The sequence below is a fragment of the Takifugu flavidus genome, chromosome 2 (assembly GCF_003711565.1).
Source record: "Takifugu flavidus isolate HTHZ2018 chromosome 2, ASM371156v2, whole genome shotgun sequence".
In the NCBI taxonomy this organism is placed as follows: domain Eukaryota; kingdom Metazoa; phylum Chordata; class Actinopteri; order Tetraodontiformes; family Tetraodontidae; genus Takifugu; species Takifugu flavidus.
In genome coordinates this window covers 16879785-16905841 of record NC_079521.1, presented here as the reverse complement: position 1 = coordinate 16905841, position 26057 = coordinate 16879785, and the positions used below count along the sequence as shown (strand labels likewise).

At 45.8% G+C, this 26057-nt stretch overlaps 1 protein-coding gene across 3 annotated transcripts in view; it reads left to right on the top strand.

Annotated features, from left to right (window-relative positions):
- Positions 1-25679, top strand: part of sbf2 (SET binding factor 2) — a 59247-nt gene extending 33568 nt beyond the window's left edge. For 2 of the 3 annotated variants that reach the window (XM_057024257.1, XM_057024251.1), the window contains exons 17-42: positions 3914-3982; positions 8688-8858; positions 9085-9350; positions 10230-10402; positions 10689-10762; positions 12287-12482; positions 12603-12730; positions 13012-13187; positions 13286-13419; positions 13509-13710; positions 14018-14214; positions 14294-14434; positions 15093-15176; positions 16303-16377; positions 17316-17494; positions 18009-18185; positions 18511-18612; positions 20399-20584; positions 21781-21907; positions 22144-22271; positions 22738-22962; positions 23038-23145; positions 23230-23420; positions 23709-23796; positions 23863-23994; positions 24451-25679. In XM_057024257.1, the coding sequence (XP_056880237.1) occupies positions 3914-3982; positions 8688-8858; positions 9085-9350; positions 10230-10402; positions 10689-10762; positions 12287-12482; positions 12603-12730; positions 13012-13187; positions 13286-13419; positions 13509-13710; positions 14018-14214; positions 14294-14434; positions 15093-15176; positions 16303-16377; positions 17316-17494; positions 18009-18185; positions 18511-18612; positions 20399-20584; positions 21781-21907; positions 22144-22271; positions 22738-22962; positions 23038-23145; positions 23230-23420; positions 23709-23796; positions 23863-23994; positions 24451-24549 (3828 nt within the window). In that variant the 3' untranslated portion in view covers positions 24550-25679. The remainder of the gene's footprint in view (positions 1-3913; positions 3983-8687; positions 8859-9084; positions 9351-10229; positions 10403-10688; positions 10763-12286; positions 12483-12602; positions 12731-13011; positions 13188-13285; positions 13420-13508; positions 13711-14017; positions 14215-14293; positions 14435-15092; positions 15177-16302; positions 16378-17315; positions 17495-18008; positions 18186-18510; positions 18613-20398; positions 20585-21780; positions 21908-22143; positions 22272-22737; positions 22963-23037; positions 23146-23229; positions 23421-23708; positions 23797-23862; positions 23995-24450) is intronic. The other variant, XM_057024263.1, reaches the window with a different exon arrangement.
- Positions 25680-26057: the final 378 nt, after the last annotated feature.

The window sequence follows — 26057 nt, the reverse complement described above, 5'->3', positions numbered from 1 at the left end:
GCTGCACAAACACTTTAGCCCCGGCAAAAACATTTGCTCGAATTCAAGGATGAGGCGGTTGAATTTTTTGGGGGTCAAAGGTCAGGGTTTCAGCGAAGAGACATTGTGAATGGAACATGTTGAAGGGTGTGTTCAAATGTCCCCATGGGGTCAAGGCTACACGCTGTACTATCAGTTGCTCAAAGGTCACTCGAACCTATTAAAGCAAATTTAAGTGTTGTCTAAACCAGTCACAACTAAACACTAATATATTTACATTCATGGCAAACCTGTTTCCCATCTCTGCCTCGTGCCTTCATTCCACAACTACTCGTGAAAGCCAGTAAGGGATGTGTTTCTGTGCAACTCATAAATAGCTGGTGAGGCTTTTTTATTGGTAGTTCCTCACGTTTTACTGCCCTGAATCAGCCTCTCACAGAGAATTGAATATTTTTTAGCAGTCCTTACAGAGTGCAGTTTTTATGGAGTGGCTTAAGATTCCAGCGATTCTTTTTCCTTTTCCTGTAAATAATCGCAAGTCATTACGTCCCTCCATCTGTGTCGGACCGGAACACACAATGTCATTTTATGTGCTCTTGGTTCTCGTATTTAGTAAGTTGCCACGGATTGCTTAATATTTCCTTAAATTAATTATTTCAGCACGATATTAATATGCTCTGCGTGTGTGTCCTCACGTCTGTGTCTGTGTGTCTGTATAAGAGCCAGAGTGACTGCACGATAAAAAATGTTCAGTATGTGCAGTAACAGAATTCTGCCTGATTAGGATTTCTGGCATAAACGTTGATGTGACATATTGATGGTTGATGACCTCATCACTGTGAGGCCCGTTTTATGGTGTGACTGTCAGCTCCAGCCTGACAGGACTGTTTTCTGCTTACAGTCAGAGTTGAAAGGTTCGCAGGGGAACACAGCTGTAGGATGTGATATTCAAGACGGAAATCCATAGGTAATAGTTTTACCGTCCCTCGTCGCCACTTTTTTATTTTACTAACATTTCCCGGTGCAGCGCAAATTAGCCTTGATACACACTCAGGAATGCCGTGTTGATTACTTACAGCGATGGCTTTTTCCTGCTCAGGCATCTGTTGCACTTCTTATCGGAGCTGTTTCACCATGAATCACACAAGAATGTCATTAGCCTATTTGAATTAATTGCACTCAGTATTTCCCTGTGCGTGTGTTCCAGGCTCTGCAAGTAAATGTTGTGCAAGCCATGTGGGGGAATAATTCGTGCTGTGGATGTATCCTGGCATCCCAACCATTTCCTGTACGATAGGATTATGAGCCCTCTGTGCTCTGCTCTCTCATGGCCCAGGGCCTCATGATGCTGCTCAAAAACACACACTCAATGGCAGTTTACTGTGAGAGGGGATTAGTGCGGGGGGTAGATAGGACCCTCCTCCAGTGGCATGGAGTCCAGGAACACTGTAGGATCCTCAGCTTGGCCCTCTGGTGTGGAGAGCGCCCAGAACCATTTGCAGAATGACTCTTCCACGTGAAATTTCAGTTAATTAGCTGTTTTAACTATCAACTGTATCTGTGGCCTTTGACCCCTGTGCGGGGGGAAAAATGTTGTCGGCCTCCGTTTAATCACTTTGAACATTTCCTTTACTGTAGGAAGATGACTACATGCCATGTTTGCATATTTTACATCATATTTTAGTCTCTTGCAGTGAGAACATGGCCTCTTTCTGCCACAGCATTGATATAAAGGGTCACATGGTGGGGTCGCGTTATTCCCATCTTACTGGCCATCCTTATGTATGGGTAAATAAATAAAATAAATAGTTTATCATTTTCTTTATGGCATCTAATGTGCATTCCCTCCACAATTAATCTTTCAAATCTTTGGCTTCATTATTGTTTAGCATGTTTTAAATGTCGCTAGCTATAAATGACTCAAAAACAGCCCCTTGCAGTCACCTTGCAGCTTTTCCCGTAAAAAATATTCAAGCTGAAACGCACAGGAAGCCGCTGTTTCTTCACATCCTCTGTTTTTGTCACATACACAGAATTCTTGTTTGTGGCTCCCTGGATGCGTGTCTGACACAGAGTAGCTGCCTTAGTCATCGCAGCTATAATGTATGTGAAATGATGGGGGAGACGTTAGAAAGAAAGAAGAAAGCAGGGTGATATAAACAGAAATGTGAGGAGGTGAAACAGTCTCTCATCACTCGCTAATGTTACATGGCATTTGCTCTAGTCTGGCACGTTGTTGATTTTGTTAACAATACTTACTAAAATCTCACCTTTGGCAGCGTTGGTTTGCAGCGATTACTCCCTAATTTTATCTCAGACCTGTTCTGATTCCACTTCTTATCTCTGAAAATGTGCATCGACCCTCATTTATTTTAAGCTCTCCCTTGCTGTCTGTCTGTGGGGGACTGGGGCAAAGGTTTTTAGGAGATAATAAGTTGTGTTTTTGTGAGAGCTGCCAGTCTGAACCAATCCCGAGCGCCTCACATTTGCTTCTCTTTGTTTGTCCGGTGGTGTTTTCTCCACTAGTTTTTTAGTGACTTCGATGCATTTCCACGTCTTGTTCTGTTTTGACTTGGGTCCAGGAAACTCCGATGACCTGCTGCATTGTTATGGGTGCCAGTAAACTTTACTTTGGGACTGTTCAAACGTTTTACTGCTGCCCAAGTAAATGCAAAGGGAAAAATTAGGGACAAATAAAACAGGAACTATGTTGCTTAGTTGACAGGGGGTCAGACTTTCATGTGTGAAACTGATGTTTTATATTTTCTCCCCTCGTGGCAGTAACAGAGTTCCCAATTACAGGCTGCCATCAGGAATTGCGGCATTCTTCCCTATAGTTGTACGTTACATCATTTTAGTTTTACTCTGCCATTAAAAAAAGGCATCTTTAAAACCCAATGTTGTCCTAAAAAATAAATGTGTCAGGCATTGTTTTAGTCCTAGAGGAACATTTTGTATGCCGCTCGGTCACAAACAGTCCAGTAATTGGTCCATGCTCTGCACTGAAGTTTCCTCTGGCCATTTACAAAGACGAGCCGATAAAGCCCAAAAGCTTCCCACAGATAAGTACCAATTTCCTGCTAAGCACTTTTGAGTTCAACTCCTTTTTTTCTTCTGTTTTTGCCCGTCTCTGTGAGCTGTGCCAGAAAAGGACCCTAAAGGACCCCTTCCTTTAGCCTCTTAATGTGCTGTTAATCATTTGTTTTGAAACCACCATCGAATGTTGCTCCTTTGACATGAAAAGGCCCCAAATACAAAGACACATAGACCTTTTGTGGTCATCGTGAGATTGAGTAACAAATTTCTGGTTTGTTGCGGCTCCTTGGTAAACGGCCTCAGCTTTTTATTGCCGAAAGGTTTGAATTTTGTGCAGTTACTTTCAAAGAGTCTCAAAGTCCTGCTCAAGAATGCAAAACATAAAATTACCAATAAATTGAAGGCAGTAACACATCCCCCCCCCCCCCCCCCCCCCCCCCAACGCTTGCATTATATAAGGCTATTGAAAGCATATGTCACAATAATTGGGTGGTTTTGGCAGGGCAAATTTTTCAACGCACCACTGTGAAATTGAAGAGGACAGAGTGTCTTTATGTGAACGCCTCAGATAATATCGCCGCCCTGGTGTTCATCCAAGATTATACGTCTGCGCCGCCGTGTTGTAAAGGTCGCCAACCATAAGCCAAAAGGCGCATCATCAGGTTTCCCGTCATGATTTAACCTACATCCCCTCTCAGCGTATCAGCAGCATTTATGTAACAACATGCTTTATATATCAAAAGGATGCGTCCACCTGTGTTAGATTTTTTTGTCCCAGCCTGTCTAAGCGCTCTGTTGGAACTCTGTGCTTTGAGATGAACGCGTGCACGCTACATGTACCATGTTTCTTGCTGTGTTCGGTCCTGTCGTCACTCATCTCCTGTTGTTTCACCCACAGGACTGTTCCAGCTCAGAGGAGTATACTGTAGCCGCCGCACTGCTGCCCCTGTCAACAGCCTTTTACAGGGTAAGGAACTAAATAAAATATGTCTAACTCCTCTCTTTAGTGAACAATATGTGCTAGAAAAGCACTTTTTTTTTAGCATTTATGCTACTGGTGTGGTAGATACGGCGACTCATGTTTGCTTTTATGTTACATTCAATGAATATAGAGATTTTTTCTTGTTTTGTTCAAAGTTTCTCATTTGAAACTACATCCCGGGTTATTAGATCAGGACATCGGGGTAGGCCTGCAACCCGTGCTGAGGTAGAGAAAGGTTTCTTTCAATAGACAAAAAAAGCTCAGTACTATTAAAAATAAAAAAAATAAATAAAAAATTCAACACAGACATTTCCAGCAGTGATGGCAAATATCTGGTACATGACTGTTGCCATCGGTCCATCATGAGGTGCTTCGTCAGGCCAGCAGTGTGTCTGAAGACCTGAAAGAGCTGTAGTTGGACAGTTTTAATCAGATTACCTGCTCAGGGTCACAGGAGTCATGGTTTGTTTCCCTGCACGGTGGGTTTCATAGATCTGGTTGGCCCTTTGTTTGTCTGCAGGATTAGTGACAGCTGATAAAATGTGTTGTTTGTTTACCAGCAGCTAAGCTTCAAATAAAACAGCAAAAACAGTAAGTATTTAACTTTCGTTGGAGCGTTCTCCCAGTCTCTGAAAGCTAAACGGTCTCAGAATTCGCTCGACACAAGTCTGTGCTCGTGTTGAGTAAAGTCGGCCTCGGCCTCTGACCTTTTACTGACCTCCGAGCACATACATGCTCCGATCAACTTGTTTAAGGTCTCCAAATTATGTTGTCAACACAGTGGATCCCCACGGCTTACTTGTTGCTATGGGGACAGACATAACTGTCCACATGGGCTTTCTGCCGGGTACCAGTTCGATATGCCAATGGGCTGACCTGGAACCGCTCGACCGCCGCATGACTCATCATCCTGATGCAACTGCTTGGATAATTTGTGTGTGTTCACATGGTCAAACCAACATTACAGAGTAACCCAACGGAGAACTCTGCAGCCTCTTTCTATTATTTGTGGCTAATTAGAGGCTGAGAGGCGTTTCAAGATGACTGAAACCACTGACATGTTTGAGACCTGCCTCACCCAGAGATTGAAATGTGAGGTCAGGCAGGACGCTGCCAGTTGATTCTGTAATCTTTGTGCATTCGTTCGGCCAGGATCATGGCGTGAAAATGAGCGCGTAGGAAAGCTTGGTAATGGAGGATTCCAGCAGCTGTCATCATGGGTGGGTGCAGAGGATTTCATTCTCCTCATATCCTTAAATCCATCAGTTGTTCTTTTTCTTTCATTTTATTCAATTATGGTTGTTATGGAATGAAACAACAAGCTGACAAAACTCACTTAGGACAATCGATGGCTTTTTTTTTTTCCTTTGAGGTTTTCCAGCCAGTGCACATTCTTTGTCCATTGCGGGCGGTTTGTTGTGTAATAATCTAGAAGTGGTTTGATGGTGCCCCAGTTAGGTTTTAAGGTGGAGCGTTGCTCTTTCTTATGTAATGAATGCAGCGCACCATTTATCACAAAGAAATTGATCTTTTTTTATTCCAGTCACACACTTTTCTAGGGAAAAATCCATCCCAATCATTTACATTTACATAGTATTTCTCTCATGAACATTAATTTGGGCTCATGCGTGACATAATCGGATCTTGGGTATCAGCAATTAGCCCGTGCTAAATATATTTTAAGTCCATGATAGAAAAAAACAGATGTATATTGTTACAAGGTTACACAAGGTTGTGCAGCTCATATTGGATGCATGTGTTCATACTTTATTTCTTACTATGAAATAAATCATTGATTTGCTTATGTCACCATGTAACAACCACCTTAAAGGACCCTTGACATTAAACGTGCACCTTTTGGAGTACTGTATTTACCTTTCCCTACACATTCTCATGAAACAAAATATTTTAATAGTCCCAGTTTTAATTTTGCTCTATGATAAAATAACTCTTGCACTATATGATCATGAGACACCCACGTGTTGTTCCACTGCCTCTGCATGCCAAACTGGGTAAAACATTGTCCTTGTCTGTTCAGGCGCTGGACATTAAAGGACTCCAGTTAGACATTACTCAAGCCCCTGTTTGGAAGTGCTGGCCAGACTTTGTGGGCTGACACTGTCTTCTTGTGGACACAGAGCTCTTACTTGACCCTTAAGTCAAGGTTATGGAGTGTCGGATGACTGGATCGAGACAGGCGTCTTTCTGACCTACACGTCGTATTTTTATATCAGTTTTCATCAGATCGGGACATTTGAATGATGGCATTCTGATAGAGGTTTTGACCAAAATATGACGTCATAAGGCCAACGTAGGTAAAGTTTACCAGGATGTCACAGACCCTTTGCACAGTGGCTCTTTGTTAATTGTGAGCGTTAACATTTGTTTGTCATTCTCTGACCTTTCCTCTGGCGTTCATTATCTAGCTTGGGCGGGGCTTATCAGAGGATGGACAGGTTTCAGGGCCTGATGTTCTGTCTCCCACAGCCTCACATGACATTTGATCTATTTGAATTAATTTGAAGTACAGACACTCTGGATGACTTTGACGGCATGAGCACTTGACTGTTAGCATTCCTATGCACTGCGGTGATTTAGCCGTGCGTGCTGGCCAACAGCTATAGGACGTCCTTGTGGGGAAATTACGTACCAAACATGTCCAGCACTTGACTCAGAGACTCGTTGTTTACTTTCTTCGGCCTAATTGGTTGTGTGTGTTTCCACGGTTGCGTCTCAGAGACACTCCGTGTTATGTGTGACTTGGCTCTATTTATTTTACTGTGAAAATCTGGGTCTAAATGAGCAGATTTCTTTCCATGGTTTCGTGATGCACGCAGGCTTTTCATAATACACTTTGTTGTGAGGAGATGGATTGCGTATGGGTCAGGCATGCATCCCCACAAAGGACCAGAAATAACAAGTGTTTTGTATCTGCAATTCAGGAATGTTGTGAATTCTTCACAACACTTGGAAATAATCTTGCTGCCCCAAGGCTGGTCACATATCAGCCAGAGCGTCTTTGCTCAGTGACAACATGCAACATCTCTCAGCCTGACACGCTTGACAAGTGCGACGCTGTCTGCCGAATAATCGGAGGCCACAGTCCATCATATGATGACCTGTAGGATAGTCTCCTAGAGTTCATGGCCAGTTCCGGGATCCCGATAGCCTCATTCCTCTGCCGTGTACGTGGCATTCTCTTCCATTTATCCCCTCTTGTGTTTGTCTGTTTGTTTTCACCCTCTCTCCCTCCATCTTGCATTCCTCCCCTGCACTGAGCACACAACCAGATTGGCCCACTCAGTGTTTACTCCCTCCTTTGCCTTCATCTTTACTTCCTACTTTGCTTTTCTCCTCCTTTTCCCCTCCTTTCTTCTCTCTATTCCCATCTTCCTCCTTCACCATCTGTTTTGTGACTGTCTCTGTAGGATCAGTGTATTATCATATTGGGAAGAGATGACCTCGGTCAGTGTGACCTGCGCATATCTGGCAAGTGAATAAGGAACAGCCATGCTGAGTGTGGACGCACACCCACACAGGATCTGCACACAGCACCAACATACTGCTGTGAGAGGTGGACCACTTCCATCCCGAAGGCTTCAGTTCATCATGTTCTCAGTTTATCTTATGATTTATTACTGTTCTATTCCAGTTCATTTTCAGGTATCTCCCAAATAATAATCGGCACATTCGGAATGTTGGCTTTTCAGTTTCCGGTTAGCAGTTAGCAACGTCAACGTCGGTGTTTTCCTAGAGCAGTACTCATTATTTCAAGGTTTAGCTTAGGAATGATTATTTAGCACAGCATAAAATTAAATGTCTATTAGAGAAAAGGCTGCAGGTGGAAGGGTCGAAGGTGGCAGTAGGTTCAAATGCCACAGCAATAAATAAGTTTGAGTTGTGTTGAGAGATTTCTTTTGTGGGTAGAGGTAAAGCCTCTCTTTTCCAATAAAATTCGGTCAACGAGTGGTTGACTTGATTGGGGGAATCTGCTGTGTTCCATTATGGTATTATTGGTTTATTCTGTCATCCTGCTTCATCCTGTTTCCAGTGCATATCGAGATGAGCCCATCATATTCCCAGTGATACATCAATATACGTATACCGGTATATAATATATATATAATCTGTTTGACTTTTAAAGTTTCAAATTCTCTCGCTCGGGAAAGCCTAAAACACTATTTTAAATGCTTCTGCATTTCATAATAATCTTAACTCACTTATGTTTATAATGAGGATGGGCTGATTACAGTTCCACAAAGTGTTTAATCTTATCAGTGTTTGAAGTTAGGTATTAGCTCTCCATCCTCTTTGTTCCCTGCGTGCCCTCTCTGCACTCCTTATTTTTGGCGTCTGGCCTGTCACACTGGGACTGGAGCTCTGTTAGTTCTGGCCATCATAATTACAATAACCACTCTAGTTCTTGAACAGCAAAGGTAAACTATGAAGTGATAATGGAAGCTGCTGTGTTTTGTCAGACTCCAATGGGAGAAATCGGAAGCAAATCAAATAACAGGCCTGGGTCTTGCAGGTGGCCACCCATGCAAGATGAATGACTAGTGAATGCTGTAGAGGGCAGGATCAATTTTTGCAATAGCCTGCAGAAAAAGGAAGGGAAAAAAAGGAACAAAATTATTCCACAGTTCCAAATATTGTCTTGTGTCAACAATATCTGTGTTTTGTCTTGCAGAAACTGGGTCCTGGAGTCAACCAGTTTGCTTACACTTGCATTCAGGACCATCCCATCTGGACCAACCAGCAGTTCTGGGAAGCCACTTTCTACAGCGAAGTCCAGAGTCAGATCAGAGCCCTTTATCTTAACTCCTCAGAGGAGAAGATGGGCCTCACTGTCAGGCTACGGGTAAGAAGAAAAATTAAAAAACAACGTGGAAGTTGTGGATCTTAATACCTGAAAGGTGTCAAAACCATGTTTTAATGCATTTATTGGACTTGAAGCATTTGGCAACACCTAACCCTCCCATAGCAAATGCTAACTCAGGGTAGCTAATACTATGGATAACCATGTATACTCAGATCAACCCTACAGAACAATCTTAAATCTTAAAAATCTGCTTTGACCTCCCCAGGATACAGGGGCCTCTGCAGACAAAGATGGGGAGCAGACAGCCATGGACCTGGCAGCAGAGCAGCTCCGCTCGTGGCCCAATCTAAGCAAGGAGAGGCAGCAGGGGCTGGTGAAGAATGAGGAGAGCACTGTGTTCAGTCAGGCCATCCACTACGCCAGCCTTATGGTTTATTTACTAGTTCCCTTGGACACCAGCAAGAACAAGCTGCTTCGAAACACACCTGTCGCCGACTGGGAAAGCGGCAGCAACAGCATCGTCACCAACAGGTGAGGAGGGCAGCAGAGACGCAGCACTGCACTCTTGTTATATAACTTGCATGCTTCTGTCCACAAATATCAAAACTTTCCTAGTGTTCCCCTTCATTCGCTCCTCTTTTGTAAGGTAAAACAATCAGTTTCATCTGGAGGAAACGGCAAGAACAGGTCCGAGTATTTGGGAATAAATGTTCTACTGTTAATAAGGTGATGATAAGTATGTAGGTGGATGCGGTTTAACCCACAGTCTACATGATACCTCGGTATTTGGCCAAATGAAACACGGAACCTTTGCTGTTTCCAACCCACATCCATCCTTGGGGCTTACTTTGCTACTGCAGAGATCAGATTGAGCCCCATTTACTTCTGTTGATGGTTAAAACCCACAGGGAAGCTTTTTTGGACCGTAGTGTGCCGACGTGACATCTGTGGAAATCCTTTTTGCCGTGGAGGGTTAAAGAAAATCCATTCCTTTTACTGAATGTCAGGGTTTGTTCCTTAATTGTCAGAACACAAAGTTCTCATTTGTTTGATGTGTTTCAGTTTGACCAAGGCAGAAATGGGATCACTTCAGCCAATAACTTGTTTATGTGGAAGCTTTCTCTCAAATTTGTACCCCAGACATGTTTATTTCTCACATAAGATATTTTGATTTCAACATTCTTTATTTTGTCAACCCGGAGGGAACATTGCATCACCATCTCATGTGACCCATTTGTCCGGTTTAATAAAGACTGAACGATTGGTGAAAACCGCTAAAACTCTTATGCCAGGCGGCTTTTTATCACTCTCAATCCCATTTCTGTCAACACGTTAAACCTCCGAACTCCAATTGTATCACGTTTTGGATGCCGTCACTTGAACTTCCTCCTTTCCTTCCGCGCTTCGCAGCATCGCCGGCAGCGTTGCAGAGAGCTTCGACACTGAAAGCGGGTTCGAGGACTCCGAGAACAGCGACGTGGCCAATTCTGTGGTCAGGTTTGTTGCGCGCTTCATCGACAAAGTTTGCACGGAGAGCGGCATTACCCAGGAGCACATCAAGAGCTTGCACAGCATGATCCCAGGTAGAGTAATCACACTGTTCATTCATGCGTCGCCACTGGCCCAATTCCATTAGCTTTATACCGAGACAGTTGTGTGTGCGTGTGTGTGTGAGTATTCTCAGCTCAGGACAACAGTAACTGAGGCCTCTAAGCTGATTAACTTTTGACTTATTAAGGCCTTATAACCTGTAAATACCCCCTCTGTTTTTAAGGATGTGTGGACATGCATGTGTTTCTCTGTTCTTGCCGTGCGTGTGCACTCGTGTGTGTGTCCATATGGTAACCGACCTCGGCTTTTGACCACCAGGCATCGTAGCTATGCAGATGGAGGCTCTGGAGGCGGTTCACAGAGAGAGCAGGAGGCTACCCCCCATCCAGAAGGTGAGTGTTCCGGAGGTTAAAAAAACACTACATTTGAAATATAGACAGTTATATCCCGGCTTAGAACTGAGAGTCTGGGTCACTGGCAAATAAAACACATTATTCATGTTGAACTTTTTCACCCCCACTTAAAAATTCACCAGAAAATGTTTCCCCTGAAAGCAAAGGTCACACAGCTCTAAGAGTGGAAGCCAGGTTAAGATGTGAAGATAGGAATGAGAAACTGAAATAGCCAAGATTTATATCTGATACATCATAGATGTAAGAGCTGTGGGAAGTTTGAAAGCCTAAAAGCAGCATTGGATGGTGTGCAGAGTGTATTCTCTGCACATCAGCACAGTTATTTGGTCTTTTGGTCCCTGCTGTGCCGCTCATTTCTTTTACATTCGGGCTCTTTTTCATTCGCTCAACAAAATGTCACACCGACTCGGACCGGAGACGATGGCGAGCAGTCTGGGCCGGATGTCTGCTGTGAAACGTAGCTAACATTACAAACTTTTATGTGTTTGGACATCCAAGTTGGACCGCTTGACGTGAGCGGCATTCCAAATACTAAAATGTGTGAAAATGTGAATGGAACAACATCCCAGAATCATGACAGGACACTGAAAGTAAAAACAATGGACACGTTTGATGCGCAGAACAAAAAAGACAGTTTGAGGCCGTAATGAGGTGCTCAGGGTTATTGGCTGAGGTCTTTATAGAAGTGCTGTGAATGATCTAATGTCCCTTTATATTAATGACAGCGGAATAACTGAGTGTTTCCAACCAGGCTTTGGGTGCCTAAAGAGTTCAGGCACCATAAGGTCGTTAGTTACCCCAAACACTGTTTGCACTGGGTGTGTTTAATGTTAATCAATAAGAAAACAAAAGCTCAGTCTGTAAGTTGGTTTATTTCATAAAACATGCGGTTTTCTTTGGAAACGACAGGGAAGTCTGTCATTTTGATGCATCTCGTGATAAACTTGAATTGATTAATGACTCAATAAGACTTTTTCTGATTTTTAAAGTGACCCAGTAAAGATTGAACTGATAACCTAAGAGTAAAAATTCATAACTTAGCTCTCTAAACATTGAAATCATGGCGTGGTTCTGGTTCTGTAAATTTGATAAGCTGCAAATCTTTTATATGAAAAACAGATTAAGACTTTTGCCCCAGCAGCCAGAGAACGCGATTATGATTTTGTTGGCAGTTTTGTAGGTTTTTTTCCAATGCCATCAAATTCTGTGTGTGCTTGCAAAATGTGTGTTTTCGATAACGGGCTGATGTGCATGTGAGTCAAAGCTTCTTCTGTATCGAAGTCCTGTAGCGTTGGGAATTGACGTGTTAACATTCACTTGATTTCCTGGCACTTTTAAAAGTCTGACTCAGTGACAGATGTTTCCGCATTTGGAGTAACATCTTGACAGATCTGTTCATGTACCATGTGTGCATATATGGAAGTTTCTTTTCATTTTTGTGTGTTTTTGCGCAGCCCCATGTCCCCTCATGCAATACATTGTTCTATGCTCTTTTCCCACTAGCCCAAGATTCTCCGTCCAACTCTGCTTCCTGGAGAGGAGATGGTGTCAGAGGGGTTGCGGGTGCTTCTGGACCCTGATGGCAGGGAGGAAGCTACTGGGGGTCTCTTGGGGGGCCCACACATCCTGCCAGCAGAGGGAGCTCTCTTTCTTACAACCTACCGCATCATTTTCAAAGGCATCCCACACGATCCACTGGGTAAATATGGATTACGACAACAGCCCGGTGACAGTGGATCAATGGGAATGATTCCCATTTTTCTGCCAGCAGCATCTTGCACCCGTCCTGTCATTAATGTGATGTTGGTCTGTGTTCCAGTGGGGGAGCAGGTAGTTATCAGAGCTTTTCCGGTGTCCTCACTCACCAAAGAGAAGAAGATCAGCATCCAGAACCAGCTGCAGCAGAACTTGCAGGAGGGCCTGCAGCTTCGCTCTGCATCATTTCAGGTAAAAGCACAAAAAAACGGGTAAAAGCTGAAATCTTGAGTGAGTTTCTGCTACAGAAATATAGAATTAATAATAGAGGAAAATGTCATTGAACAATTATCTGCGGCCTTTGCTTTTAGTAAGTCTGAGCTCTGTTGTTGCATTATAGTCTATTTTTAACCAACGGGTTTGGGAGCTTTAGCAGCTCTACTCTTAAAGCATTACAGGCCGATAAAGGTGGGTCTTGAACTGTGTGTGTCGGAATTTAGTGCTTGCTCAATACCCAGTAATATCTGCTACAGCTTATAAAAGTGGCTTTTGACGAGGAGGTGAGCTCAGAAATGGTGGAGATCTTCAGAAAACACGTCCAGAGGATCCGCTACCCACAGTCCATCTTCAGCTCTTTCGCTTTTGCCGCCGGACAAACGACACCCCAGCTCATCCTTCCAAAGCAGAAAGAGAGGAACACTGGCCTGAGGTACCTTCGGTTTCAGTGCAAACTGTTCTGACCTGGCCGTTGATCGTGGCCGTTACCACTTATTAACGCAACCAGCGGCTGTCTTGCTCTCCTCGTAGAACACTGTCCAAAACCATTGTGAAGGGTGCAAAGAGGGCTGGAAAGATCACCATGGGCCGAGGCAGCCAGAGTACCCTGAAGAAAAATGACAGAGGCAGCCGAATGACCTGGCACGAGGATGATGACATTTCTAGTGAGGGAACTAAATAGCTGCGGATCAAGACAGCAAAAAGGTATTAAGGCCAAAACAAACAAGCACCAATTTGCTGGCTTGTGTTTCAGTCTCAGACGACGGGGAGCTGCTGCCCACCAGCACCTTGCGAGCCTCAGAGAAGTCCACCATGGAGCAGCTGGTGGAGCAGTCCTGTTTCCGTGACTACCAGCGTCTGGGCTTCGGCACCATCACCGCCAGCTCGTCTCGCTCCAAGTCAGGCGAGCAGTTTAGGATCACGGCCGTGAACAGGCTCTACTCTCTCTGCCGCAGGTACGCACGTCACAGGTTGCACACCTAAGTGCCTTTTAGCAGCAGAAGTGTTATTTTAAAAACCCGCCGATCCAACTGAGCCGTGCTAATCCCAGCCCACTGGAGCGGCTCACGGTTCATGGGGTTTTGTGGGCCTGCTGGTATCATTGTCTCAAAAAGCTGATTTTGGAAATGTTCACTTTAGTATTTATCAATGGAACAGCCAAACTTCATTGAGTCAGCTCAGCATTTCAGTCCATTTCGACTTTTCTCGTCCCTATAATGAAAGAAATGTCGAAATTTGCTTTCATTTCCGCCTCTCCCTCAGCTACCCGGGCCTGTTGGTCGTCCCTCAGGCAGTACAAGACAGCAGTTTGCACAAAGTGGCCCGTTGCTACAGGCACAACCGCCTGCCAGTCGTCTGTTGGAAGCACCCGCGGACGAAAGCAGTGCTGCTCCGCTCAGGAGGCTTCCATGGCAAGAGCGTGGTGGGACTGTTCAAGTCGCAGAACCCCTCCTCAACAGGTGTGCCTTGTGAACGCTAAAGCTTTTTGTAAAAAAAAAAAAAAACGGAAAATAAGTTTGTTGTTGTCGTGTTTTTTAGCGCCTGCATCGTCTTCAGATTCATCCAGCAGTCTTGAACAAGAAAAGTACCTCCAGGCCATCCTTGACTCCATCCCCGTCTACTTCAAAACCAATGGAAACAACACCCTGTCGAACCGCTCCCTCATTGGCCTCTCCCCAGGTACGTTCCAAACCTGAGCAGAATGTTCTAGTACGCTGACCTGTGACCTCAGCCTGACCTTTATGTTAATCTAAACTAACATCATAGCTCCTGGTTGGCCTTATTTTCCCTGCCATGGCTCTAGCGTGGGAAAAAAATCCGTCTCATTTGTTTTGAGGGGCCAGAGGCCACCGAGGGTTCATTTCTTCTGATAAGGAGAAAAATTGCAGATTTGCATTCTTGAGAATTATTTTTGTTCGCTCAAGCTGCTGTTCTTTTCTGCCATTGGGCAAGCGTTCCTCTTCCTTCCTTTGATTTTTTTTCACCTACTTATCTTTGTTTGGGACGGAGCGCAGCGGACTGTGTGAAAGAAATAATGAATCTGAGATTTGGTAACATTTGAAAGGAAATTAATACAATAAAAGGTTGTGTAAGGATCACGGCACAACCTGAGATCACTGCCCTGCACATCTGTCTCCGACATCCTGACATCTGTCTCCTCACGAGCACTGTTCATCCAGTAAACACACTCGCACGGACAGATATGTGTTATTTGTGGTTCAACCACCAACCACCATGTCCTGTTTGTTTTCTTGTTTGCGGATGATTAGTCAACCTCCTGTTTCGTGGTCCCGATAAACTTTCCTGTTTCTGACACTCGCGCTGTCCCAATTTTTAGGCATCGACAGGAGGACATCCAGGATACCAAAGATGGCTCCCGTCCATTTAGACATCCCATTCGCAAATAGCTTTACCCGAGGAGGTGAGTGTTGCCCCCCTGTTTATTTACTCGTCGTGCCGTGTGCCTTCCTTCCTGGTGCTGGATGAACTGGGAAATACCAGAGGTGCTGAGGTGCACGACCGTAGTCCGGAGAGTATTTTAGCCTCACCATCTCTCTGAAGGGAAGCATATTTGTTACTTATTGGACAGCTAAGTCTGCTTTTTAGTTGGCAGATGATGTGACAGCGTAAACTGGAATGTAAACTCCCCACCAGCGCTGCTTGTTATGCCTCGGACACATGTTGTGCTCGGTGTTGGTACGAGCTTAAGCTGTTTGTCACCGCTGCAGATGAGAGTCAAAGGTGAAATTGTTTCTGAAACTGAATCAGCAGTTTTCAGAAGACTGGAAAAGATGACGCATCATCTGTGGGTATTAATTAAATAGCATTTGCAGAGGGTTTTTTTTTTTTTTATCTTCTAACCACATGACTGAAACACATCCAGTAGTAATCACAGTTTTAATGGTGGGACGCATTCTTTCCCTCCGTGGAACCAGAGTTTGTATTTCCAGACACATTTCGCCAGAATCTGGCCAAATAAATGACAAAAATGACAGAGGTCCAAGACTTGACTTGTGCAGTTCTCCCGTTTGCTCCCCTTGATTTTTCTGTAACGCTGAATCCTATTTGCAGCCTTTTGGTGCACTCAGATAACAACTTTTCCACATAAAACTTAACCCTGCCAATTGTGGTTCATGTCATTAAATCCTGTAATGTGGACCTCTGTAAACATGCCTAACGGGAGAACAAGCGGTATGCAAACCAGTCCAGTCCTGTTTGATCCAGACATCACATGCTTCTGAAACAAAATGTGTCACGTCTGAGTAACCGCCAGAAGAAAAAAAATCATCGGGCTCTTATTTTTCATGCCATCAGTCATAACAGTAGAAAAACATGCATGTTTTGATATTCATCCTAATAATTCAACAAAATCATCCCTGAACTGTAACTCCTTAGATCTGCTTCTTTTATTTGAAATGGTCAGTAAGGGGGGGGGGGGGGGGGGGGGGGGGGTGAAGCTGTTGGTTATGTTTGCCTGATACTGATGTGGTTTGATGTTTTTCATACCCTGGCCCTCATCTTCTGCCCCTGCCTTCTGTAAACTCCAGTGCTTGAGTACAGAGATAAACTGTTTACTCACTCAAACCAAAAACCTGCAAATAAGGAAAGAATCCACAATCAAGGTATAGTCCGATCCCGCCCCTCGCTCCCTCTCCCTGCCCGCCCTTGATTTCTTTCCACATCGTCACCCTTTTCTTCCGCTCTCTTCATTTAACCAGCTCGTTAATCTCTTCCTGCCCTATATTATATTGCACGGTGCAGCAGAAACTGGCTCGCCACTAACCGACTTGGTGGGTGCTCGCGTGGAACCTGAGCTTCCCACCAAATGCTTCCCTGCAGCTCCTTCTGTTGTTATTCTGCTGGATGCTCTGCAAAGCCATGGAAGCCATTTGTCATAAAAATGGAGTCATGAATCACCCAAAATTGGCCCTTTTGATCCTATTTCACTGATCCTGTTGATCCTTCATGTATTCTGTGAAGGGGACCGGACGGGAATTGAATCGAGCCCACAGAAAAAAGGTTTAGTGTTCAGTTACTGTGTACGGTTGTGGTGACTAAGCTGCAGCAGTCGGGTGTAACGCCACGTAAATTACAGTTAATCGTATGGCTTTTTAGGAATCTTTACATTTAGGTCACAGATTTGATGCTGCGTAACTGCTCCAGATGCAAACACCAACGTCGGTGTTGAGTTCGCTGAAAAGTGATTAACGGGGACACGGTGAAAAATAATCCTCCTTCCTCTCAGCGGTCGATTCTTTGGACGGTATTGCGTGGTATTCTGAGAACTGGCTTTTAGACCTATTGACTTGCTCAGAAATTCCAGCAACTTCTGCTTCTAATTTCTCAAGACACCCGGATTCACAGAGGCATCTGCCTTTTTGTCAGGCTAGAAGAACGAAGCACGTTTACATAATCGCTGTTGTTCTGCCACGCATGTAAGCCTAGTCTGCATGCCTTCTGTTGTTTGTCATGAGGCCTCAGTGTGTTTGACAGTGTGTGTATATCTGACGGGGCAGCCCCCGCATGTGTGTAACTTGGGTCTGCATGTGTGTGTTTGCAGGCATGTGGGCCAGCCTGCGCTCCAGCAGCAGACTCAGCCAGCACCCGGCGACACCAGACGTGGGAGCCAGGATGGCAGGGAAGGAGCTGGCGCCCCCTGTGGGTAGCAGCAGTCTGCAGGCTCAGCTCCTCAAACAGCAGGCTGCTCTCTACATCTTTGGAGAAAAGTCTCATTTAAGGGTGAGGATGGGGGGCTTTATTGTTTTCATTCTCAATATCCAGTTTAAAAGCATTGATAGATTTTCTATTTGCAAATGGAAGAGCAACATTTATCTCCTGTGATGACTAACTCACTGCTTAATGATGTTCTTACTGTGTAAAATTTCAACTACTACTTTAAAAACAGAATTTAAATAGAATACATGCACACGTTTTGCAATGGTGTCTTGAAAAGGTGCTGTTGTGTAGAGGAAAGGAAAGAAATGAATAGATAACAAATAATAAATAGATTTTAGGCATTAGAAAACAGTACGACAAGGCTTGGGGGGGGGGGGGGGGGCTGTGGCGTTGCTCGCTCACTTTGCTCATGTTGAAGTGTGAATTCATTTAAAGGACAATTTATTTCATGGATTCTGGATGAATTGCAGACTCCAGCAGATATCCGTACCCGGTCAGGAGGAGCTTCAGAGGAAGCCTTGGTCTTTATCTGTGCTAGAATGAAAAAAGAATATTTGCTTTTGTCTCTCCCACACAGGGCCTTCGCCTGGACTCTTGTCTGAACTGTGAACTGGTGCCTGTGGAGTTTGCCGAAACGCGACAGGTTAAAGCCTCTTTCAAAAAGCTGCTGAGAGCCTGCGCTCCCAGCGCCACCTCCAACGACGCCGAAGACTCCTTCCTTAAAGTTTTGGAGGACTCTGAATGGATCCAGCAGGTGAGCGGATGCAGGGGGAAGAGCAACTGTGCATTTGTCAAGGATCTCAGACGGTCTTACTCCGCTCATCAGGCATGTATGAGATTCTCATAATGAATAAATCCAGCCTAAAGCCATTTTCCCAGGGGAACAGACTCGCATTAATGGGATAAAAGTGTAGTTCTTATTATCTGGTTATCTTGATTGACCTCTGTGAGAAACCGCTCAGAGACAACAAACATTTCTCATGGGAACGCATGCACGAAGAGGATTTTGGACTGTGTTTCAGCGTGAGCTGTTTATGGTTGTACATATGCTCACGTGCACGTATGCCCGTCTCCCGCAGCTACACAAGATCCTGCAGCTGGCGCTGTTTCTGGTGGAGCTTCTGGACAGCGGCTCATCTGTCCTGCTGAGCCTGGAAGATGGCTGGGACATCAGTACACAAGTAAGAAACACACACAAGACAAACCTGTTGGAACGGAGGCAAAACAGAGGTTTACTGCACGTGTCCATCAACCATTGGCTCATTTTTATGTTTTTATTAGATTAAGTAGACTAGCAAATAATAGTAAAGAATACAGGAAGCTGATGAGCATCCAGAGAGCTCAGACTATCCAACAGATGGAGCCAGAAACATAACCTGCCTGGTGGAGGTTTGTGTAAACAAAAACACAGAGGTGCCCTTTGTCGTCAGCTCTCAGGTTCTGAAGCTGAAAGAAGGAGCATTAAAATCATCCATCCATCACAAAATTAGAATTAAATGTGAATTTTAAAGGTTGAGATTGCATATGTGTGTGCTTGTGAGTGGGCTGTTGATGTTAACCTGCTTTCAGTCTTTGCGCACAAATGCCTGTCAGCTCTGATCCTGATCAACACTAGTAAACTGCCTCTGTCAGCATATTATCACATATCTACTGCTTTAGCTCATGTTTCCCATATTAGGGGAAAAAAAGCAGCTCTGCAAAGCAGGTGTGTGTTGCAAAAGTGTCCCACACACGTGTTTAGAGTCTTTCGAAAATCCCGTGCTGCCACTCAAAAACAAACTTGTGGGACTTCATGTGTTCGGCACGTGTTCGGCTCAGAGCATCGTCCTCGCCTGGATCCATCGTGCCAGATCTGTCCACACAAACGAGCCCCACATGCTCCGCAGATCCCCAGCAGACAGGACAGGGAAGCATCTTTGCTCCTAAACTCCGCTCACCTCGCGTGCATTCCTCTCTTTATTTTTATTGAACCCACAATTTTTGGGATAATGCTTTAAATGGCAAAAAAAAGAAGATTAATTTGGAGCTGAAGGGTTCTTCTGGGGCTGTAAAATGGATCTAAACAGATCTGAACAACTTGACAAGGGAAACTTGAGAAACACTGGGAGATGACCCAACACCACCCTAAACAATCACCTTAAAACTGAGCAATTAATGTCAGTTTAAATTAATATCAGCTAAAGGAAAGTCAGAAAACCTGGTCTGGTCTAATGTGATGCTCAGGACTTTTTAACTGGGCTTTTAAGAGCTGCAGCACCCTTTTCCCAACACTTAAAACCCAAATCATTAGAAACTTAACACAAAGCAGCGCAAATAAAAGTCAAAATGGATTTAATCTGTGCGTATGTAAAGAATTCCATCCTCCCCCTTTCGTCTGGCTCAAAGGGGCAGCGAATATTTCTGCTGGTTTAACTGTGAGGGTGGTTCTGTGGCCAACACGCGGGTCTTCCTGCAGTTCTGGGGGCTTTCTCTGCCACTCTGGACTCAATGTTCTTTTTGCACCCTGAGGGGTTGCCATGAAAGTTATTCCCACTCATTCCAAACGCATCACGCTTGATCAGTAGACTTGGAAGAGACCCAAGCAGGGAAGCAGGCCTAGCAAGTGTAGACAAGTGGTTCCAACCGGGGGCGGTAGAGAGACTTTGTGTGTTGAGAGACGCTAAATTTAATATTTAAATCAATTAACTACGGCAAAAAAAAAAAGTTCCTTTGTCCATTATCAGCTTTGAATATCAGTACCAGGTTGTAACCCTTCGTCCACAGTCACTTAAGGACAAACTCCTCATTAGCAGATGATAAAGAGAAATTAGTCAAATCATCACATTTGGACTTTCCAGGAAAAATCTGAAGGATTTATTAGAACGTATAGCTGTTTGATATCCATGCATCCTTTTGTTGTTATTCCCGTCGGTGCTGCGGATTAAACCCTGTCATCACTCCCACCCCCCCTTCTCTCCCTCTCTACAGGTGGTGTCTTTGGTGCAGCTGCTCAGTGATCCCTTCTACCGGACTCTAGAGGGTTTCCAGGTGCTGCTGGAGAAAGAGTGGCTGTCCTTTGGCCACAAGTTCAGCCAGCGTAGCAACCTGAGCCCCAGCAGCCAGGGCAGCGGCTTCACACCTATTTTCTTGCAGTTCCTGGACTGCGTGCACCAGGTAAGGCAGGTTTAACGGCCTGTGACCCCCCCAAATAAACCCATCACGCTGCTTTACCCTGTTTTATGAGATGGCAAATACTCTTCAATAAAGGTTAATTTAAAGACTAGAGTTTTAGTGTTAATTAAAATGATGGTAACTCATTAACTTCAGCCTTCCACCAGGGGGCGGTAGTTATTCCCTGTCCTCTCTAAAGTCTGTGGATTAAATAAGTGAAAACACACTCAGCACCGAGAGCCTCACCCGTAAAACTGCACAGGCTGGGACTTTTTTCCCGCCGCCACACAGTCGAGCATCTCTCCTCTGCGCTACGTGACCTTGTTCCACTTTTCCTCCCCGACACGTCAGAATTCATACCATCCTCGTGAGCTCACTGCATTCCTCTGCAGCAAAGAGGCGAGAGGACGACGCAGGCGAGAAACTCAGCTGTCAATATTTTAGGCATTTCCATGTGGTTCGGTTTTGCACTTCTTAACTCTGGATGTGTAATTCCAACAGCGTATTGCACCATGAGGCGTGCGGAGAGGCTGCTGCCCAGATGGCCCCCGGGCCCAGGCGTCCGCTGATGCCGGCGATCGCGTGTTTCGCCGTCCTCTCATCGTTTGAGTGCGTGTTTAGAGCGGCGTGTTGAAAAGTGCTGGTCTGGGGATTGCGAGGCTCGGGGCAGCGATGGGAGGTTGAGGCAGTTATGAATGAAATGCTAATTGTGGAGGGTTTTTTTTTGGTTTTTCTTCCTCCTGGGGGGCTCAGACAGATCCACCCCTGCACGCTTACATCAACACATAGTTTCTGCATTTGTCTTTGCCTTGGCCACTGAGACACTCTGGCAGGGGTCTCGGGGTCTGGGGATCTGTAAACAGGAGGAGAGCGGGTTTGGGAACAGAGCTGAAAATAGAAGTGCCTCATCTCCAAAACAGCTGTTGTTTTTGCCAGTAGACCCAGGTGGCCCCGAATATTCAACACTTCTCCACCGCTGGAAACCTCACACCCCAGGACGGGAACAATGGAGTTCCAGAACTGCTGGTTCAGTCTGGATTGTGTCTGGCAGTGATGATATCACTGACCTTTGCCTTCAGAAGGACTGGAGACGTTCTTTCCTGTCTCATGCGAGGGGGATGTGATCCAGCTGTCGCACACACTCTGACCTTCCTCCACCCTCTCTAACTGTCTCTCTCTGTCTTTTTATATCCCTGCAGGTTTTGGAGCAACATCCTCTGGAGTTTGAGTTTAATCAGTATTACTTGAAGTTCCTGGCCTATCACCACATCTCCAGTCGCTTTAAGAACTTCATGTTGGACTCGGACTATGAGCGTTTGGAACACGGTCAGTTTCATTTCGTTGTTATCTGAGATCGTCCTGCAGTTATTTAGATTGATGGAGAAAATGAGCGAAGGTTGATTAACGCAGGCGACCATTTTTCCTGAGCTGCAGAACATTTTGACTGGAGGGTTACATCAGCTGAACCCACGGGGGGCGGGGGGGGGGGGGGGGGGGGGGGGGTTGGGGGGGGAGGATTTGGCTCGCGCGCTGAATTGCTTCTCTGCTGTGTCTTCACTCAGGCCTGCTGTTCGAGGACAAAGGTGACAAGCAGGCCCATAGAGGCATCTGCATCTGGGAACACATCAGCAGGATGCACAAGAGGAGCCCCATCTTCTTCAACTATCTGTACAGCCCCCCCGAGAGCGAGGTGACCCCCTTTGGTGCAACATTAGTCCGCCTCCGCCTGGCAGTGAACAGCTGCAGCACGCGGCTATCGCATGAACCACGTCTCTCTTGTGTCCTCGTGTATATCAAATGATCGCAATCAGCTTTTAATGAATGAAATCAATCTTCCCATTAAGCACAGTGTTAATCTGAACTACCAATGAACTTTGTTGGAGCAGAGCTGAGGTACAATATGTCATGTATCTGAGGTCCATTATTCCAGTGCTAAACGGTGCTAGCTTCAAAGATTGATAAAAACAAACAAAATTATGAATAAAAAAAGCGCTTGATGTCAAAACATCCCTTCCAATTAAGTGTTACTATCGACGTTGCACATCACACACCAATTCTGACCACGAGCACACTCATTAATGGGTAAAGTAGCTCTGCAGCAGCTAAAAACTCAGCGTTCTCCTCATCTCGTCCTGGTTAAACTCTTTGTTTGGCAGGTGATCCTGAAGCCTTCCATCAGCATCCCCAGCCTGAGCAAATGGGACTTCTTCACCGATGAGACTCTGTCCACGGGGCCTTGCTACGACACTAGGATGACGGCCGTGAAGACGCACGGCTGCGAGGAGGCGGACGCCGTCGCCAACAGCAAGAGGAGGATCGTGTGGCCGTGCTACAGCAGCGTTAGCCACGCCCAGCCGGACGCCATCACCAAACTTCTGGCTGTAAGATGGCTACGATCTTAGAAGTCGGCGGGTTTTTATTTTTTGGGGCGTCACAATCGTTGTCGTGGTCGGCAGGACATCGAGAGGCTGGAGGGCGAGTTGAACCAGGGCGCTGAAAAATGGCAGACAACCCTGGAACGAGTCCGAATCAGCATTCAGGAGGACCTCGCGCAGGAAGGAAATGTGCGTCTGGACGAAGGACGATGTTCTGCTCCTCACTGTTGTTCGGGTGTGTAAACAAGTTATTATCTCCGCTTCGTCCCTCAGCTCGTGAAACAGACGGTGTCCGTCTCCGGCCTCATTCCCACGTCCGGCCTGCAGGCCTTCCAGCGGCGCTCCATGCTGCACCTGCCAGACAGCGGCCTGGGCGAGGACCACAGCGCCGCCACGTCCAATGGGATCAACCGCCGCGCTGCCACGCTTTACAACCAGTTCACCCCCAAGAGTGAGGAGAACAGGTGGGTGGGGGTCTCTCCGAGGCCCAAGACAAATAAAAAGTCACTGTTCCAGCAGGATGAGTCAGAGCTTCACTATGGTGTGTTTCATATTTGCATGGATTGCCTGTTCTCTGCTAAATTCAGTGTGTAATTATGCCCCAGTGCCAGCGCTGAAGCATTTGGAAGCTTTTTATGACTGTTTTCCTGCCCGATGTTTGACCTATAAATCATACGAACTTTATTAGCTTCATTTTACAGCAATGAACGACAGATATTTGCACAGAAACATGAGAGCGATCTGATTTTTAGGTCTTACGAGGGGATCCTGTATAAACGGGGAGCGCTGCTGAAGGGCTGGAAGCCTCGCTGGTTTGTTTTGGACAAAACGAAGCATCAGGTGAGACCATAGCGACGCGCGCGGCCGCGGCGACCGACCGCAGCTTTAACTTCTGCCTCCCCACAGCTGAGGTATTACGACACCGGCGAAGACACCAACTGTAGGGGCCACATTGACCTGGCGGAGGTGGAGTCCGTCATGATCGCCACGCCAACCATCGGCGCTCCCAAACACATCAGCGAGAAAGCGTTCTTTGACGTGAGTACATCAGCACCGGGGTCACGGGGAGGGGACACAAAGGGGTCGCCACTTCATCACAGGACCCTTAATGAGCTTTTGTGGGGTCGGCACCTTGCTCAAGGGTACCTTGGCAATGCTCCGAAGGTTTTACGGCACCTTCCACGTTTTGTCTGCCCTGGGGCTCGAACCATTGACCCGCCGCTTCTCAGCCTAGTTCCCAACAGACTGAGCTACCACCACGCCGTCATCAGCGTGCGAGGAACAGGGGCAGCAAAATGTCCTCTGAACAGGTAGAAACCCTGAGCAGGACCACGTGGGGACGGGGGGGGGGGGTGTCCTCCTGCTGGTGGCCGGCTGGTAAAGGAGCAGAAGGGGAGATCGGGTTTCCCGGGGCTTTAGGAGCCTTTCTGCCAGGAACCAAAGGTTCTCGTGTGGCGCGCTAACCTCCTCCGTCCATCTTCGTGTCTTTTCCAGCTGAAAACCAGCAAGCGAGTCTACAACTTCTGTGCCTCGGACGCGTCCAGCGCTCAGCTGTGGATGGACAAAATCCAGAGCTGCATCTCTGACGCCTGAGCCGCAGACCTCGGCGTGGACCGGGGAGGTGCTGTCAGGGCGTTGAGGGAAGAGACGCGGCACTCAGATGTCTTAAATTCGGGGATCACAGAGAACAAAGTGCCTGGCAGGGGAGGACGAATCCCGTCCGATCACACCTCTCCGCCTGTTTACACCGCAGCCAGTCAGTCCGGCGTCGGTGCACATCAAACCCGCCGGCCTCGGCTATCAGCTCCCTCCTCGGTGCCTCTGGCAGGGAACAAAGCAAAGATAAGCTGATTTACTCGAGGACTGCACTACCGAGGAGATCCGTATCCTTCTTAAGCTGTAAATCAAAGCAATATCACTGGCCAATCAAACTGTGGGTTCAAGTTTAGAGTCACTAGAGAATAACCTATGAGAGAATTTTATCAGATATTTTACTACAAGGAGAGGTTATTGCTGCTTAAAGAGACCACCAAAAACTCAGAGATTTTAATGCACAACATGGAAAAGCAATTCCTTTGCACTTCGTTCTAAAGTATGCACTCCTTACCAGCGCTAGTTCCTAACGCAGACAACGAGGCCAACGGCATTACGTCAACACGTGCATTTCCTCAAGACAGTTCAGAATTTGCACAGCGAGTTCAGCAAACTTACCCGACCCTCTTTTCTATTTAAATACGTGACGTTTTCTCTGTTTTGTTGAATGTTTATTGATTTCTAGGTCATAATCCCATGTAAGTTATTATTATTTTTTATTAAACGTGCAACTAATTTCGGTGGCGTCTTCTCCCCCTCCCCTCCCTGTAAATACACGCCTGACATTTCATTATTTTTTATGTATTGACTGTTTCTACACTTAACTCTTAAAACTTAATGTGACCAACATGTTTTTTTTTTTTTAACGTGTCAATACTGTTGCAAGACAAACCCCGCGTGGCCTCTTACCAGGCTGCGAAAACCGTCGTCCATCGTGGTCCCAGTTGTCCAGACAGGCTCTGTGCTTTTTAAGGGCTTTTAGAAGAAGTTAAGAGGAAAAACAAGCATGTAGGATTCTGTTGGGGGGGGGTGAGACGATTCAAAGATGTCAGAGGTGTTTTTGTTACTGTGTCTTTGTACCATGTTTCTGTTGTGACACTATTTTTTTAATAAAGCAGACATACTTGAAAGCATTTGTTTTTTTTAAATATTCACGTGTTTAACAGGCAGAAACCTCCGAGCAGACCCCTCCACCCTCCCCGACTGCAGCCTTGGCCCGGTCGTTATTTCCCTTTCTTCCCTTTCTGGAGTCCGTGGGGGCTCCAGTAAGAACACGGTGCTTAAGTATTAATTTAACGCATCTTTTTCTGTCCCACACAACAACTGTGGCTGATTAACAGCTGAGCGCTGACATGCTAGCAGGATAGAGCAAACACAAACCGGCGCTGACAGCGTGTTCTCGGCCAGGAATTTTAAACACTTGCACAACAAAAAAACAACGCTGGCTTCAGCACGGCGGCGAAACCTGGAAAACAACAGTAAAATCAGGATGTTTATTTCGTTTGAGT